This window comes from Myotis lucifugus, unplaced genomic scaffold, assembly GCF_000147115.1.
Source record: "Myotis lucifugus unplaced genomic scaffold, Myoluc2.0 scaffold_113, whole genome shotgun sequence".
In the NCBI taxonomy this organism is placed as follows: domain Eukaryota; kingdom Metazoa; phylum Chordata; class Mammalia; order Chiroptera; family Vespertilionidae; genus Myotis; species Myotis lucifugus.
Genome location: NW_005871161.1, coordinates 3,567,071 through 3,581,955, shown reverse-complemented (window position 1 = coordinate 3,581,955; position 14,885 = coordinate 3,567,071). Strand labels below are relative to the sequence as shown.

Genomic DNA, 14,885 nt, shown 5'->3' with positions numbered 1-14,885 from the left:
ATTAGCTGGGTGCCCACTTATGTTTCATGCCAAGTATAATTTTAACAAATTTGCTTGCTTTGCTTCCTTAATAAATTTGCTTGCTACAACACTGCTGTCCAGTGTCACTCATTTGAAATCTTTCCTGCAAGATTGACAAGAGTCCCATCTGACCCAGGGGCTGTCTGATAACATCTTTCTGGTGTTCTGGTGTGATACAGAATTAAATTGGCATGTACAATCAATATTGTGGGGGAGCACAGGAGACTTAGTTGGAAAGTTTGTAAGGAGAAAATTACAACCTAGGTGTAATTTTCCTTAACCTTTCCAAACAAGTCTGTGTGTGTGCGGACCCTCGGGTGTTTACCGGAATCTTTATGCTTAATCTTTAGACATCCTTGCTTAAAGGCCACTGCAGACGCATATGTCCTCCCAAGAATGCTTATCCTGATTTTATCTAAAAGTTAAACTTTAGCTCAAAGTGCTGTTACCATAAAAGCCTGAAGAGGCAGGCAAACGAGGCTGTCTGGTTCCTATAGCCAGGCAGTCCCTTAGCCCTCTCTTTCACAGCAATCATGTGTCAGAGTAATCATTCATCCATTGCTCAGAGTCTGCTTGTCAGCCCCAGCACAAAATAAGCTCTAAGGGCATACAGGATTCTCTATATATTTATTCAGATATTCAGTATATAAGTATTCAATGTGTTTATTTTCCTCAAATTAATTAAAAATTCATTGCATTAGCTAAATTGTAAATCTGAGGTCATAATACTCTTCCACTAAAACAAAGTGACCACTATTCTGCGTAAAACAGGAAAATCAAATGCAACACATTACCTTGTGTCACCTGTTGAACTGCCAACATGATCCCAGACACAGTATCTGGAAGTAAGTTTTCTTTCAGATTGTAATGTAATGCCCATTCCAAAATCGGTAGCCGTCTTCTACACCACTGTTTAAAGCCCTCACAATGGGGAGCCTTCACCTTGCTCCAGAGCACACTTTTCTTTTTCCTCTTTGCCCCTGTCATTTTTCAGATGTTCTCTTGCAGAAGTAAACTTTAGACAAGAAAAAAAGTGCTGCAGAACAACTCCTTTCAATGCAAGGCTCCAATTCTTCCGTGGTTTTCAATGTCAAAGCTATCCAAAATATAAACCAATAAAAGAGAGAGGCAGGTAGAGAGATTAGCAGGTGCACTTAAATATATGCGGCTGGGCTGTATGTATTATTATGGTGCAGCTAATCATTCTAGATAAAAAATATAGATTAAAACCTTGAAACCTTATCTGAATGAGATGGGGTAATGGTTCATGTTAGGATAATATTTTTCCAATCTTGGAAAAGAAATGAGTTTAGTGTAAAGTTGGTCTAGAGCTCTCTCACCAGTAAATTCTCGTATATGCTCTGCAGTCTTAAATGTTTGGCTCCAATCCCATGACTAATGCAGTTCTGGGCATGTGTTGTAAGTAGGCTGGGTCACGTTAATGAAAACAGGAAGCATTCAGCTAGCTGCTCCCTCCCTATAAGCTATGCAAAAAGATAAAATTTCCAGAGGGCTCAGTCCTGCAAAATAAAATCAGAGAATTCTGACTTACCTCTTTGGGAAGTACTAGTATATGTTTTCAGCTCTACAAAATTCAGAAACATAAGAGGTAATGTCCTTATCATTTTTAGTTCCTGGGAGACTGAAAATATTCATTCATTCACTAACAGCAATACTTACATTTGTATTATACTAGTATACTTCATTCAATATATAAGCAAATAATTTCAGAAGCTATATTAAGTATATATTATTGAGTATATTGAGTATATATTATTTTTATAATCCAAATTCACAATAAAGATTTTTTCAAAACATATCTAGGTCATAAATTCAAATCTATGCTGACAAAATAAGAAGATTTGAAAGCTTGACTGAAGTCACTGATCAACAGCAATGATTTGTTTAAATGTAATAATTTAAATTCATTTTTTAAACTCTGTGTTCCATGTTAGTAACAAAGAATTCATGTAATCAGGATTATTAGAATTCAAAAGGAGTCTGTACTGAAGTACCTAAACAGTGCCAGCAATTGTGCTAAAACGTACTAAGACCAGGAGGGAGCAGAAATTAACTTGATAAAATACTTTTGTAGTTTCTCAATCAAAAGACTCCTAAAAATTTTGAATAAATCTTTCCTTAAAATCTTTTAAGTGTAAATCTGGAATTCCATTTCCAGGGTTTTTTTGTTTTTTGGGGTTTTTTTTTGGTTTTGTTTTGTTGTGGTTTTTTTTGCAATTTCATGTACTTCACACATTATTTAAAGCATGCCAAAATCCTACTCCAAAGCATGGTATCACTCCTACTTATAATCAGCAATACTAAAAAACCTTTGTGAAGAAATTTATTCACACCCATAAGATGATCAGAGAATCTTTGACCCAGCCCATAAAATTCAAAAAGACTAAAGAATATGTATGCAAAAGTTTCAATGGCTAAATTTAGATTAAAGTTCAATACTATGTATCATCTATATGAGAAATCTGTTCCCAAATGTCTAGGCAACACCTATATAAATAATAAAAAAGCACAAACTTATCTTTGACCTACCATGTGAAAGTACAGAAAAATTCCTCTTTCTCAAATATTATTTTGATTACAACTCTAACATGTTTGATCATTCAGTGTTCAATATCAAACTTAAACTCAAGCATGAGACCTCTCTCCCCTCCCTTATACCCCTCTGATTAGCTTCCCATCAACTCTATTTAACCCAGTAATTATTGATTGAAAACCACATACTGTTAGACTCTGTGTGAAGTTATCTGAAAGAGGGGATATATATTGTCTTTATTGTCTAGGAGTTATTTAATTAAGGAAATAGGAAAATGTATAACTCACTCAAGGCAGAATGGGATAAATAAATAATCAAGTCACACAGTAAAGCTATGGAAGCTCAGAGGAGGGACAATTACGGTCCCACTGAGAAAAAGCCTTCGCACACCGCATAGACCCTCTGTTCCAGCAGATAATTAGACTCACCCTCTGCTGCATACTGGCCCTCCAGCATAACACTACAGCAATTTCCCTAGCTCCCTGGTATTTCTCCTTGTGCTAAACATTTATCCAATCCTTACCTCTTCCATGAAACTTCTGATTTCCCCACAGTTCTCTTCTTGCTGCAAACCCAACATCCAGGTAGCCCTTAAGCTATTCCTGGGTGTACAGCTGCGCTCCTTCTCACTGTCTGTTGGTTTTCTTCCTTGGAATCTACTTCATGTGATTTTAGCCAGTCACGCTGGTGAGATTGTAAATTCCTTGTGAGGAGAGATTATTCACATAACTCGCTTTGCCACTTTCCTAGGACCTAATAGAAGGTTCTGCAGACGTAGGATTCACTCAATAAGAATTAACACATGAATGTCCCTACTCCTGAAAGTACCCAAGAATTATTTAGTCTATTTCAGCCTGGCTCCAGGCTATGCTGTTAGAGGAACAGGAGACTAGGTGGAGAGAGAAAAACAGTTAGAGATAGTAATGGGGAAAATAAGGACTCCTCCCCATTCAATCACCATGTAGGGAAAGGTCTATCGCTTTTCAACACAATTCCTTTTGCTACTATTAGAGAATATGGATAACGGAAAGAGGAGAAACTAGATAGTGAATGCAAGAGAAAGGGAGGAGACAAAACTGAGAGAGAAACCTCCTGGGCTGGGGTTTTAGAGAGTTTTAGAGGTTGGCATGTAAGAGCCTCTGGAGCAATTATGAAGTATGAGATAACTGAGCCAGGCTCAAATGAGGAAAGAGTCTTTAAAGAAATATTGTTCAGCCCTGGCCAATGGGGCTCTGTTGGTTGGGTGTCATCCCATGCACCAAAATGTTGCTGGTTTGATTCCTGGACAGGGAACATGCCCGGGTTGCGGGACCAACTCCTGGTTGGGGGGTGGGGTGGCATGTAGGAGGCAGCTAATGGATGTTTCACTCTCACATGGGTATTACATTTTCCTCTCTCTCTCTCCCCCTTCCTCTTTCTCTAAAATCCATTTTTAAAAATCTTTAAAAAAAGAAATATTATTCCGTTTATAAATTGGATCACATTTAATGGTTTTTGAGAGACACCAGTAAAGATTGATATTCTTATCACATTACTTTTTTATTAAATTTATTGAGGCGAGAGTGGTTAATAAGACTATATAGGCTTCAAGTGTACATTTCCATGAGACATGATCTGGATAGCGCATTGTGTGGCCAACACTCAAAGTCAAATCATCTTCTGTCGCCAAACAGTTGACCCCTTTACCCTTTTCTACCTTCTCACATTACTTTTGAATGTAACCTTATGCTTCTTTGAACATGATCTGTGTCAAGACTGGGACACCTAAAATGCTGATTCATCTACAAGTTGCATTTGGAAATACAGACTCAGAAACCTTGGAGGGCATCAACTCCAAGTCCATGCTTACTTCAGGAAGCTGATGGACAGCATTTCTAGCAAAAGGACACTGCACAAGGTTCCCATCTGAGGAGGAGAGCCGAGGCCACAAGGGCCACGTTCTGCTCAGAAGCCACGGAACTGGCATGGGGATACACCCACAGGGAGGAAACATTTTAGCAAGTCGTCCACTAGATAGAGTACCTTTTCTTAATCGGTACCTTTTCCAATTTTACATAGGTTGGCACTGTCCTGAATGGAACCTCTGTTTTATTTCTTCCATCGACTGAAATTAACAGGCTTAGCAAAAGAGCCCATTCTAATATCCAGACATTCTAATTATTAGAACATGTTTCCCAATTATTGAGCCAAAATCTGCTCGATACTGTTCAGAAATACCACGACCTCTCCATGGGAATGCGCCTAGGCAGGTCAGTTACGGTCCTGAACAGTGCAGCTCATGGTTTACTCCTGACAGGCCAGCCAGTCGAGCAGAGGGAGCCATGTCCTGTGCTCCCAGTGCTTTGACATGCTTTGCTTTCTTTAGATTACAGAGCCCTTCCAGTCTGCTTCTTTACCATTTTTTTTCTTTCCAATGTTATTCTATATTCTGTGACTTATTTTGACTCATAACAGAGATGGCTGTAGTGAAGCAAAAAAATAAAAAAGCGTAGGGAAAAGAATTACTTGTACATTCAAATGCTTCTCTTACAATGATTGAAGGCATTTTAAAGGACATGGTTAAGGAGAGAGAGAGAGAGAGAGAGAGAGAGAGAGAGAGAGAGAGAGAGAGAGAGAGAAAGAGAGAAGAAGAAGAAGAAGAAGAAGAAGAAGAAGAAGAAGAGGAGGAGGAGGAGGAGGAGGAGGAGGAGGAGGAGGAGGAGGAGGAGGAGGAGGAGGAGGAGGAGGAGGAAGTGGAAAAGGAAGAAAGATATAATAATTCATTCCTGATCAATCAAAATCCATGCCTTCCTGGTGTGGGGCAGGGGCTGGGAGGAGTGCAAAAGGGGTGGGGGCATCTGTAAAATTGTCAACAATAAAAAAAATAAGTACAAATATCACCCAAAATACCCATACCTTTGATTATATTTTCCTTTTCGATGGTCTGCTGGACATTTCTAGCAATGTTCAGTTAGCATCCTTAATTTACCATGTCTTAAATCAAACTTATTTTTCAACAAATCCATCACCTCCTCCTGAATTCCTTAACCTCATTACTTGGCACCAACATTCTTAGAGACACCTGAGACAGAAATCTCAGGGACATCTACGTCACCACCTTTTCCTTTTCATTGACATTCACTCTGTCAGTTCTGTCTCTAGATCTTCTGAATCCGTCTCCCGTCTTCAATCCCTACTGCCATTAACTCAGCTCCCACTGAGTGTAGTTCGTGGACTATTCCTATAAACTCTGATCTGGTCTTTCCCCTCTGGCTTGCTTGGCCCCCTTAATTCATCCCCGCCTCTGCTGCTGTTACCTTCAATCATTCCCTGTTCTTTAGCATGCAATATACATACAGCATAAGCTTCCAATTCAAACATTGACTGAGCACTTATGGTGGTGCCATGGTAAGTGCTTTTAAAATGTTCATTTATTTATTTGTCATAATAACCCCGTGAAAAAAAGGAACTATTGTTCACTGTTGCCATAGAGGGGTTATAAGTACAGGCCCAGAGATATTAAGAACCATGGCTAGAGAAACACTGTAATAAATAGAGGAACATGAGCAAAACGTGCCAGGCAACCAGTAGAAAGAAACAGTGTTCCAACTGCAGGGATTGCATGCAAAAGGCTAACAGGGGCGTGGCATGGAAGTTTCAGGGTATTGGAAGGAATAAGGCTGGAGAATAGAAAGGGCAAGAAAATTAGAGTGGCAAGAGGTGAGACCAAGGAAGAGGTAAGAAAAGCTAAGTTATATAGTGCCTGTGAGGTATTTTAAGGAGCTTCTACTTAGAACTAGTGTCAATGGCAGCCACTGCATGTTTCTAAGAATGCTTTGGTGTGTAACAGCTCATTCATAATAGACAGAAACTGGAAAAAGCCCAAGGTGGAGAATAAATGAACAAACAGTATTACACCTATATTATGGAATGCTATTCCACAGTAAAAAGACACAAACTCATGATATATGCAATGATATGTGAATTTTATATATCAGGAAATTTATCATATGAATTTATCATATTTATATTATGCTGAGTGGGGAAAAAAGCTACACAGAAGAAAATATACATTATGAAGTCCTAAAACACGTAAAATTTCTGATGGGAAAAAAAATTGAACAATGGTTGCCTCTGTGGAGTTGGGGAAAGAAATTCCTGGAAAGTAGGGTTGCCAGATCAAATACAGGATTTCCAGTTGAGTTTGAATTTCAGATGAACAGAGTTTTTTTAGTATAAGTATATCCTATGTCAGTGATGGCGAACCTATGACACGCATGTCAGAGGTGACACGCGAACTCATTTTTTTGGTTGATTTTTCTTTGTTAAATGGCATTTAAATAGATAAAATTAATATCAAAAATATAAGTCTTTGTTTTACTATGGTTGCAAATATCAAAAAATTTCTATATGTGACACGGCACCAGAGTTAAGTTAGGGTTTTTCAAAATGCTGACACGCCGAGCTCAAAAGGTTCGCCATCACTGTCCTATGTAATATATGAGACATTATGCTAAAAATATATTAATTGTTTTACTAAAATTCAAATTTAACTGAGCATTCTGTATTTGGCAACCGTGTGAGAAAGAAACATTAAGAGAACTTTCTTGGTCGTGGTAAACCTTTATCTTCATAAAGATTTGTGAATACATTAGTCAAAACCATGTAAATTTTACCTCAGAGAAAAAAAGAGAAACAAGTATTTAACTCTGGTTAGTGACATACATGCTGAAATACTAAAGGGAAATACATTGATGCCTGCAACTTTAAAATATTTCTCTATATAAAAGCCTAATATGCAAATTTTCCCCACAGGAGTTCTACCAGGAGACGGATCGCTCACTATGATGTGCGTTGACCACCAGTGGGCAGCATGGAATGAAGGAAGGCCCCAGCTGGCAGCCGGGGAAGGGAGGCCCCCACTGGCAGCCGGAAGGCACCGATTGGCCCTGATTGCTGGCTAGGCCTAGGAACCCTATCCATGCACAAATTTCGTGCACCAGGCCTCTAGTATAAAAAATAAGATGGGTTAATGGCTGAATAGAGGGATGAATAGTATGTAATAAAGCAAATACAGTACAATATTAACTGTAAAATCTAAATTCATTGTAAAATTCTTCCAACATTTCTGTATGCTTGAGAATTGTCATAATAAAATCTTAGGGGGAAAATTCCCTGCCCTGCTTCATGGAATTTACATTAGAGTGGAGGGAGACAGACAATAAATAACATTAGTAGGTAAATTATAAAATGAAATAGAAAGTAAGAAGGGATGGGAGAAACCAAAGGGAAAGAGTTTAGTGTGCTGGGGGTGGAACTCACAATGTTAAATATCCTGGCCAGGGAGGAACTTCCTTCAGGCTGTGGGGCAATCAACGACAGGCAGATCTGTGAGAAGAGCAATCATACCTGGGAAGTGGGGGATGGGGGGTGCAAATTGGGGTTGGGCAGTGAGAGTGAAATTGGTGAGAGGAGGGCTTGATATGATTTGTTTTAAAGGAATTTCTCTCTGCTTATTGTGATAGGAACAGATAGAAGCTCTCTGAGGTCTTGTCCATTCTTAAATTTAGAAAATGTCTTCCATATTGCAGATATCAAAAAATATTTGTTGGATAAGCAATTATAAACATGAAATAACTCTTTCAGTGGAAAATGTATATTTTATTATTTTAAGTACTTTTTTATTTCAAGCCAATATTACTTGACTGAGACATTTTAAATGGTCTTAAACATTTTAAATGCCCTTTCTCTTTGAAAAGATAAAATAATAAATCGCATGTAACCACAGAATTATACCAGAAAGAAATCAAAGGCCTTGGTTATAATTCAATTGACTATTTTTTTTTCCAATTTTACTAGGACAGTGATGGTTATTTATTATCCTCTTCCTCCTTGCATCCAGCTGCCCCATCCTTCAATACACCTGCCTTTTTTTCTCTCTCCAAATTTTTATCAACTTACTTAATAGAATAAAAGGTAAAGATTTCCCATAAGACGGCTCTTGGGAAGACCCTGCCCCACGCAGTCCTTGTGCCATGCTATTGGTCTGCTAACCATGATCTAAGATTAATTATGACCAGCTCCCTCACCTACAGTCTGCAGCGATGATGACTAGCCCTGTCTTTCTCTTAAGATCCAGGCATTTGCCCTAAAATGTGCCGGATCTCTCAGCTGCCCTTGGACAGTTTGACTCGAGGTGATTATAGATCCTTTGTCTTCCCCATCCCACCATCTAAAGCAGTCTTGCTTTTTTAACTTTTGCAGCTCACTCACCTACCATTGACCTCCCACGCCATTTACGTAGAGTATTGCCCTAATCCTGGTGTGCTGTGGCTTGTCTATGCATCTCAGTGTCTCTTCTGAACTTCAGGTCAGAAGCTTCCGTGCCATTTGGAGTCCTGAGACCTGTAGGAGACTCCCAAAGAAGCAGCAGGTTAGCATGTGAAGCTACCTAGGGATTTTCTCTGCACCAAGAAGCAAAACAAATTTAGCAAGTGACTTCCAGCCATTAATTTCTCACAGGGACAGTGGGAAAATAACCTAGACAAAAGAGATGTTTTATGAAGAAATGGCAATGAGATGTTTTATGAAGAAATGGCAATGAGAGCCCCAGGTGTTATTTTGGAGTTTTTAAAAGCTTTATGAGGTGGGGAAAAAAATACATCTACCTTCATTTAAAACATTCTCAGTAATCTCCATTAATAAATGTTAGTATAAAGAAAACAAGTTTTGCCCTGATGGGGTAGTTCAGTGAACTAGGGCATGGTTCCAGTAGGCCAAGGTTATGGGTTCGATTCCCCAGTCAGGGCACATAGTAGAACAACAAATCAATGTTTCTCTCTTGTGCTTTCTCTAAAACCAAACATTAAGTAAAAATAAATAAAGGTCAAAAGAAAGAAAATATCCTTAATGACTTACTAGTATTGCTTTAATTGTAGAAAATAATAGCAGTACTTTAAGCCAGCTTTATTGATTCTTCACCCACTGGATCAACTAACACCATTCTAAAGAGTATTAGAAATATTGAGTAAATAGCGAAAATCCATCTTGAATTGTGTAAAAGAAATACACAAGTATAAGTAACCAGAGATTATGCTTGAATTATTCATAGTAACTAGGGACATATAGAAATTCATTAATATAATAAACTAGAGGCCCGATGCATGAAATTCATGCAAGGGTAGGTCTTCGCAGCCCCAGCTGCCTCATGGCCCCACCCCTGCCTGCACCGGCCTTGGCCTGGTGATGCCTACGACCACCACCACACCCCCTGGTTCCCCGGAATCCCCGATCAATCACCCTGCAGAGGGTGGCCTGGGCCTCCCTCTTTGGGGTGATTGCAGAGCTCCTTTCCCTCATCGATCACCCCCACTCCCAGCCGGTGGCCTGGGCCTCCCTTTGTGGGGTGATCGTGGGGCAATGGCAGGGCCCCCCGACCAATCCCATTACACCTGCCTTGGCTGTCCTGTCACCAGTGGGTGTCATAGCGTGGTCGTCCGGACAATTGTTCTGCTGTTCGGCCGTTCAGTTGATTTGCATATTACGCTTTTATTATTATAGATGACTGGGAACAAATTAGTAACAAGGAAAAATGAATTCATTAAATAATTCTAAAATAGTACATTTTATTCTGTTTGAAACTACTTCCCCAAAACAGATAATAGCTTATAACAAACAGTAAAAAAGACTTGAGTTTCTCTTTTTCATTCTATGTCCTGAAGCAAATGTGAGTGAACAAATAAATTCCAGAGATCACTCACAGAAGAGACAATAATGAAGAAAAATTGAATCTAAATAATTCAAAAAAAGTTAATACTCCAGTTGCTTCCACTTCCTCTGAAAAAATAAAAGTCAGCTCTAATTGTTAGGAAATAAAAAAAAATATTTTAGTGTTTTAGAGTCCAAAAGTAGTATATCAGATGAATTTCAGATTGACAAGAGGAGACCATTCACTTACAGGACCATACACACCCACATACACATGGAATGGAAACCAGAATCAAGAGTTGAACTGCCTGTTGCTACCAGAGTCAAAAACTAGAGACAAGGTTGAATCTTTGAGGTGCTTTTATTCAGAGGCCAGTGATCCAAGAAAGAGTGGCAGGTGTAATACCTGCCCCCCGCGCCCCCCAAAAAAGCTCTCCCATCTTGTCTCAAGCCAGCTGGTATCTAGAGTCCGTGTAAAGATTAGACCCCAGGCATTTGTCTTCCTTTAGGAAGGTCTTGTCCTTGATTTGCTTTCAAAATGTACTAGTATGTTCTTTCTGAAGATACATTATCCTTCCAACTTTGGTTTTCTTCTTACAACACATCCTCCCTAGTTTCCCAGGGCCCATAAGATAAATCTCTTACCTGTGGTTAGTTCTGTGACAATGTGGATGGACCTTGAGAATATCATGCTAAGTGAAATAAGTAAGGCAGAAAAAGCTAAGAACCACGTGATTTCACGCATCGGTGGGATATAAAACTGAAACTAGAAGACATACACAGCAGTGTGGGGGCTGCCAGAGGGAAGGGGGTAGGGAGGTGGGGGATGAAGGAGATCTAATATAAGGTGACAGAAGATGATTTGACTTTGGGTAGTGGGCACACAGTGCCATATACAGATCCTGTAACATGAAAATCCACACCTGAAACCTACATGGTCCTATTAGTCAATGTCACCCCCAATCAATTTAAATATATATATACTAAATTCGTGCAAAGGGCTCAGCCCTGGCAGCCCTGGCTTCATCCAGAAGGTTGTCCGGACGGTCGTCAGGATGGTTGTCTGGAAGGTCATTCTGGTGTTGGTCTAATTAGTATATTAGCTCTTTATTATATAGGACACGGACAATAGTTTAGTGAAGGGCAAGGGAGGGTGGAGTGAGTGGAGGTGGGCAAAGGGCAGGGAAAAGGGGGAAACCCAAAATTATGTCAACATTAAAAATTTTTACTAAAAATATAAGATTTATTTACCCATATTTTTCTTCCTGAGATTTACTGACTGTATGGGGAGGTTTCCGAGTGCTTTTCCTCTGAATTATTCCTTTAGGTCCTATCTAAGTAGAATCCTTACGATGTAACAACATGAAAGGTTGCACATAAGTCACCTGTGGCAAAACAATTCTAATTAGTCATTGACTTAAATGTGCCAGTTAGCTAAAATACAACCTCGTGGGCCCTGATGGAACCGGAGACCAGCCGCTTGTGTCACAACAGAAACAGGAACAAAAATGTAAGGTTAAAACAAATTAGTTACAAAACAGCAACGGTCAAAGGATGTCCCCAAAAGAGAAGAAAACAAGCAAAGAACAATTGTAACCAAAGTGTTCTTCCACACAGAGGAGAGCTCTCAGGCAGAAACGCACTCCCTCCCACGGGGACTCTGGGATTAGTCATAGTCTTACCCCCTTGCCAAGCGGGTACTGGGCTGTCTCCAGGCCAAGCCCCAGAGGGCTGAAAAGCCCAGAGGCCAGTGATAGAGGACTCCTGGTGTGCACACCGGTTTGACTTGCCTGGTCAGACTTAGGAGTCAGTCCCCCCACTCCTCAGAGACCCGTTTCCTTCACCAGCTAAGCATCTCAGGCAGCTAACACCTAGAGAGGGAGAGAGGGATCCTAGCTAAGTGGGGCATGCCCCCCTCTTATTCATTTCCCTTAGTAACCAACAAAACAGACAGCAAGAACATAGCGCTATGGCGTATGTCTATAGGCAATGGTACAGTGTCGCTTCCAGAAAGATCTGGCTCTTGCAGAGACCGAGTCCCTGGCTTGGCTGCCTCTTGTCTAAATCACAGAGGCAGAGGCGCCTCACAACTCCGCAACCAGAGAAGTGTTTTTGATCTGGAAATGATTAGGCTCAGCCCGGACTTTCAGATTCAGAGAAAAAACAAACACACACAACCCTTAATGAACCGACTCAATGCCTAAGAAGGCGATGGGGAGACCCATGACCAGGAGCGGACTCCTACAGGAAAAAGTCCTGGCAGCGCTGCAGGAAAGAACTCCAATCATGCCCTGGGACCCCCAGTCCAGGGAACCAGTGGGACTCCCGCCCTTACCAGCCCTGTACCTGAGAGTCCCACTGCTGTCCCAGTAATTTGAAACGGGAACTGAAGTTCAGCTGTCGGTGGCTACCAGAGTTATAAGTAGAAACAAAGTTGAATCTCTGAGGTGCTTCTATTCAGATGCTGGCCATGTAAGGCAGCAGGTATAACACCAACCCCCAAAAGCCACCCTCCCATCTCATTTCAAGCCAGCCATTATACAGGGTTAGAGGGTGGCAAAGAATCTAAAACTTACTTGGATCTGTTTTCTGTCCTGGTCCTTGTAAAGATTCACCCCAGACGTCTCTCTCCCTTCAGGCAGGTCCTGTCCTTGATTTTCTTTCAAAATGCATTTCTCTCAGAGTGATTGGCCCATCTTCAAGGCTACTTATCTTTATTTTTCTTACAACATGTCCTCCACAGTTTTCCCAGAGTCTGTAAAAAAAAATCTCTTCTCTACAGTTAGTGCAGTGAATAGCTATTAGTCAACTGTGAGTCTATTAGTCTATTAGTCTATTCTTATTGCTATCCTTCCCCTGTCAGAATAAGATGAAAGTTTTTATTTAATTAACCAAGGCTTCAGAACATGGAATGGCCCCACAGGGCACAAGCAGATCCATCCTTCCCCAGTCTAGCTCCCATGGTGTCACTTCTTGCATAGCCATGCATCTAGCAACACTAAATTATATATATAAAATTCTTTATTGTTCAAAGTATTACATATGTCTCCCTTTTTCCCCATTGACCCCCTCCAGCCTGCCCCAGGTCTTCACCACCCCATTGTCTGTGTCCATGGGTTATACACATATGCATACAAGGTCCTTGGTTGATTACTCCCCACCATCTACCCGCATCCCCTCCCCTCCACTTCCCTCTGGGTTTCTGCACTCTGTTCCATGCTTCTATGTCTCTGGATCTACTCTGTTCATCTGTTTACTTTGTTACTTGGATTCCACATATGAGATTATGTGATACTTATCTTTCTCTGACTGACTTATTTCACTTAGCATGACACTCTCCAGTCCCTCCATGCTGCCTCAGAGGGTAAGAGATTCTTTTTTTTAGCAACACTAAATTTCTTGGTGTCAGAGTCATGATGTTTTTTTAGTACACATTCCGTTCATTCTGGGTGTTCAGCCTTTCAAACACGGAAGTGGTTTCTACTCATTATGTCCAGAGAACTCATTCCCTCCTCACATGCTTTGGATTTCTGATCAAGTATTACCTTCTCAGACCCAGATTGCCTTATACAAAAGTATTCCAATCATTCCCTCTCTCTCTTCAATTCTATTTTCCTTCTCTTCAAAGTACATATCACCATATAATTTGTCTACTTTTGATTGGTTGCCTCCCACCATTAGACTGTACATTTTTGAAGAGCAAGGGCCCTCTCAGTTTTGTTCAGTGCTATATATCCCAAGAACAGAAAACAGTGGCCAATACATAGTAGTCCCTCAATAAATATTTAATACATGAATAAGTGGGAAAACAACATTTTGTGAAGATGTGACACCGTGTTATTTCAGACATGCTAAAGTTGAGAAGCTTGGAAACATGGGTTAAAAATGGAGACTTAGGATTTACCCACTCAGGTGTGAAAAGTGAAGCTAAACGAAACTGTGGGAGTAGATGAGTTCCTTCAGGTAAAGAGAAAGTGCTAAGAAAGAAGAAAATGGGACTGCATAGAGCAGTGGTTCTCAATCTTCTGGCCCTTTAAATACTTCCTCATGTTGTGGTGACCCTCAACCATAAAATTATTTTCGTTGCTACTTCATAACTGTAATGTTGCTACTGTTATGAATCATAATGTAAATATCTGATATGCAGGATGGTTCGACAGCCAAAGGGGTCGCGACCCACAGGTTGAGAACCGCTGGCATAGAAACTCTCCTAGGACCCTTGATTTTGGGGCGGCGGGGGGCGGAGTATAAAAGAGAATTCAAGTTATGGGGAATAGGCTGTCAAAGACTAAGAAATGAATCCAAAGCAAAAGATGCTCAATTGAGCCCAAAATTCCAAGGAAAACCAGCCAGATGAGGAGCAGGTGGGTTGGTAGGCACTCATAGGTCCCCTCTGAGAAACCAGTTGTGGAGTAGTAGAGCAGAAACCAAGTCTCAATACCTTGACATATGAAAAAGAGAGCAGGATGAAAAGGTGTAGAGTCAAGATTCTCTTTCTGTGTCACCTGAGCTCCAAGAATACCTGAAATATTGGTTAAGTAAATACGCCATAGATGAATAAATGGATACAATTTTCTCTCCACAGTTAAGATGGCACATACATTTTGGCTGAGGTCCTGGGGTT

General features: G+C 40.4%; 1 protein-coding gene across 1 annotated transcript in view; it reads right to left on the bottom strand.

Moving 5' to 3' along the window:
• The window catches only part of SLC26A7 (solute carrier family 26 member 7), a 43,422-nt gene extending 40,299 nt beyond the window's left edge, over window positions 1–3,123 (bottom strand). The window contains exons 1-3 of the mRNA XM_014459696.2: window positions 3,099–3,123; window positions 1,362–1,541; window positions 816–1,117 (exon numbers count right to left, since the gene is read on the bottom strand). Coding sequence (XP_014315182.1) covers window positions 816–1,008 — 193 coding nt within the window. The 5' untranslated portion in view covers window positions 1,009–1,117; window positions 1,362–1,541; window positions 3,099–3,123. The remainder of the gene's footprint in view (window positions 1–815; window positions 1,118–1,361; window positions 1,542–3,098) is intronic.
• Window positions 3,124–14,885: the final 11,762 nt, after the last annotated feature.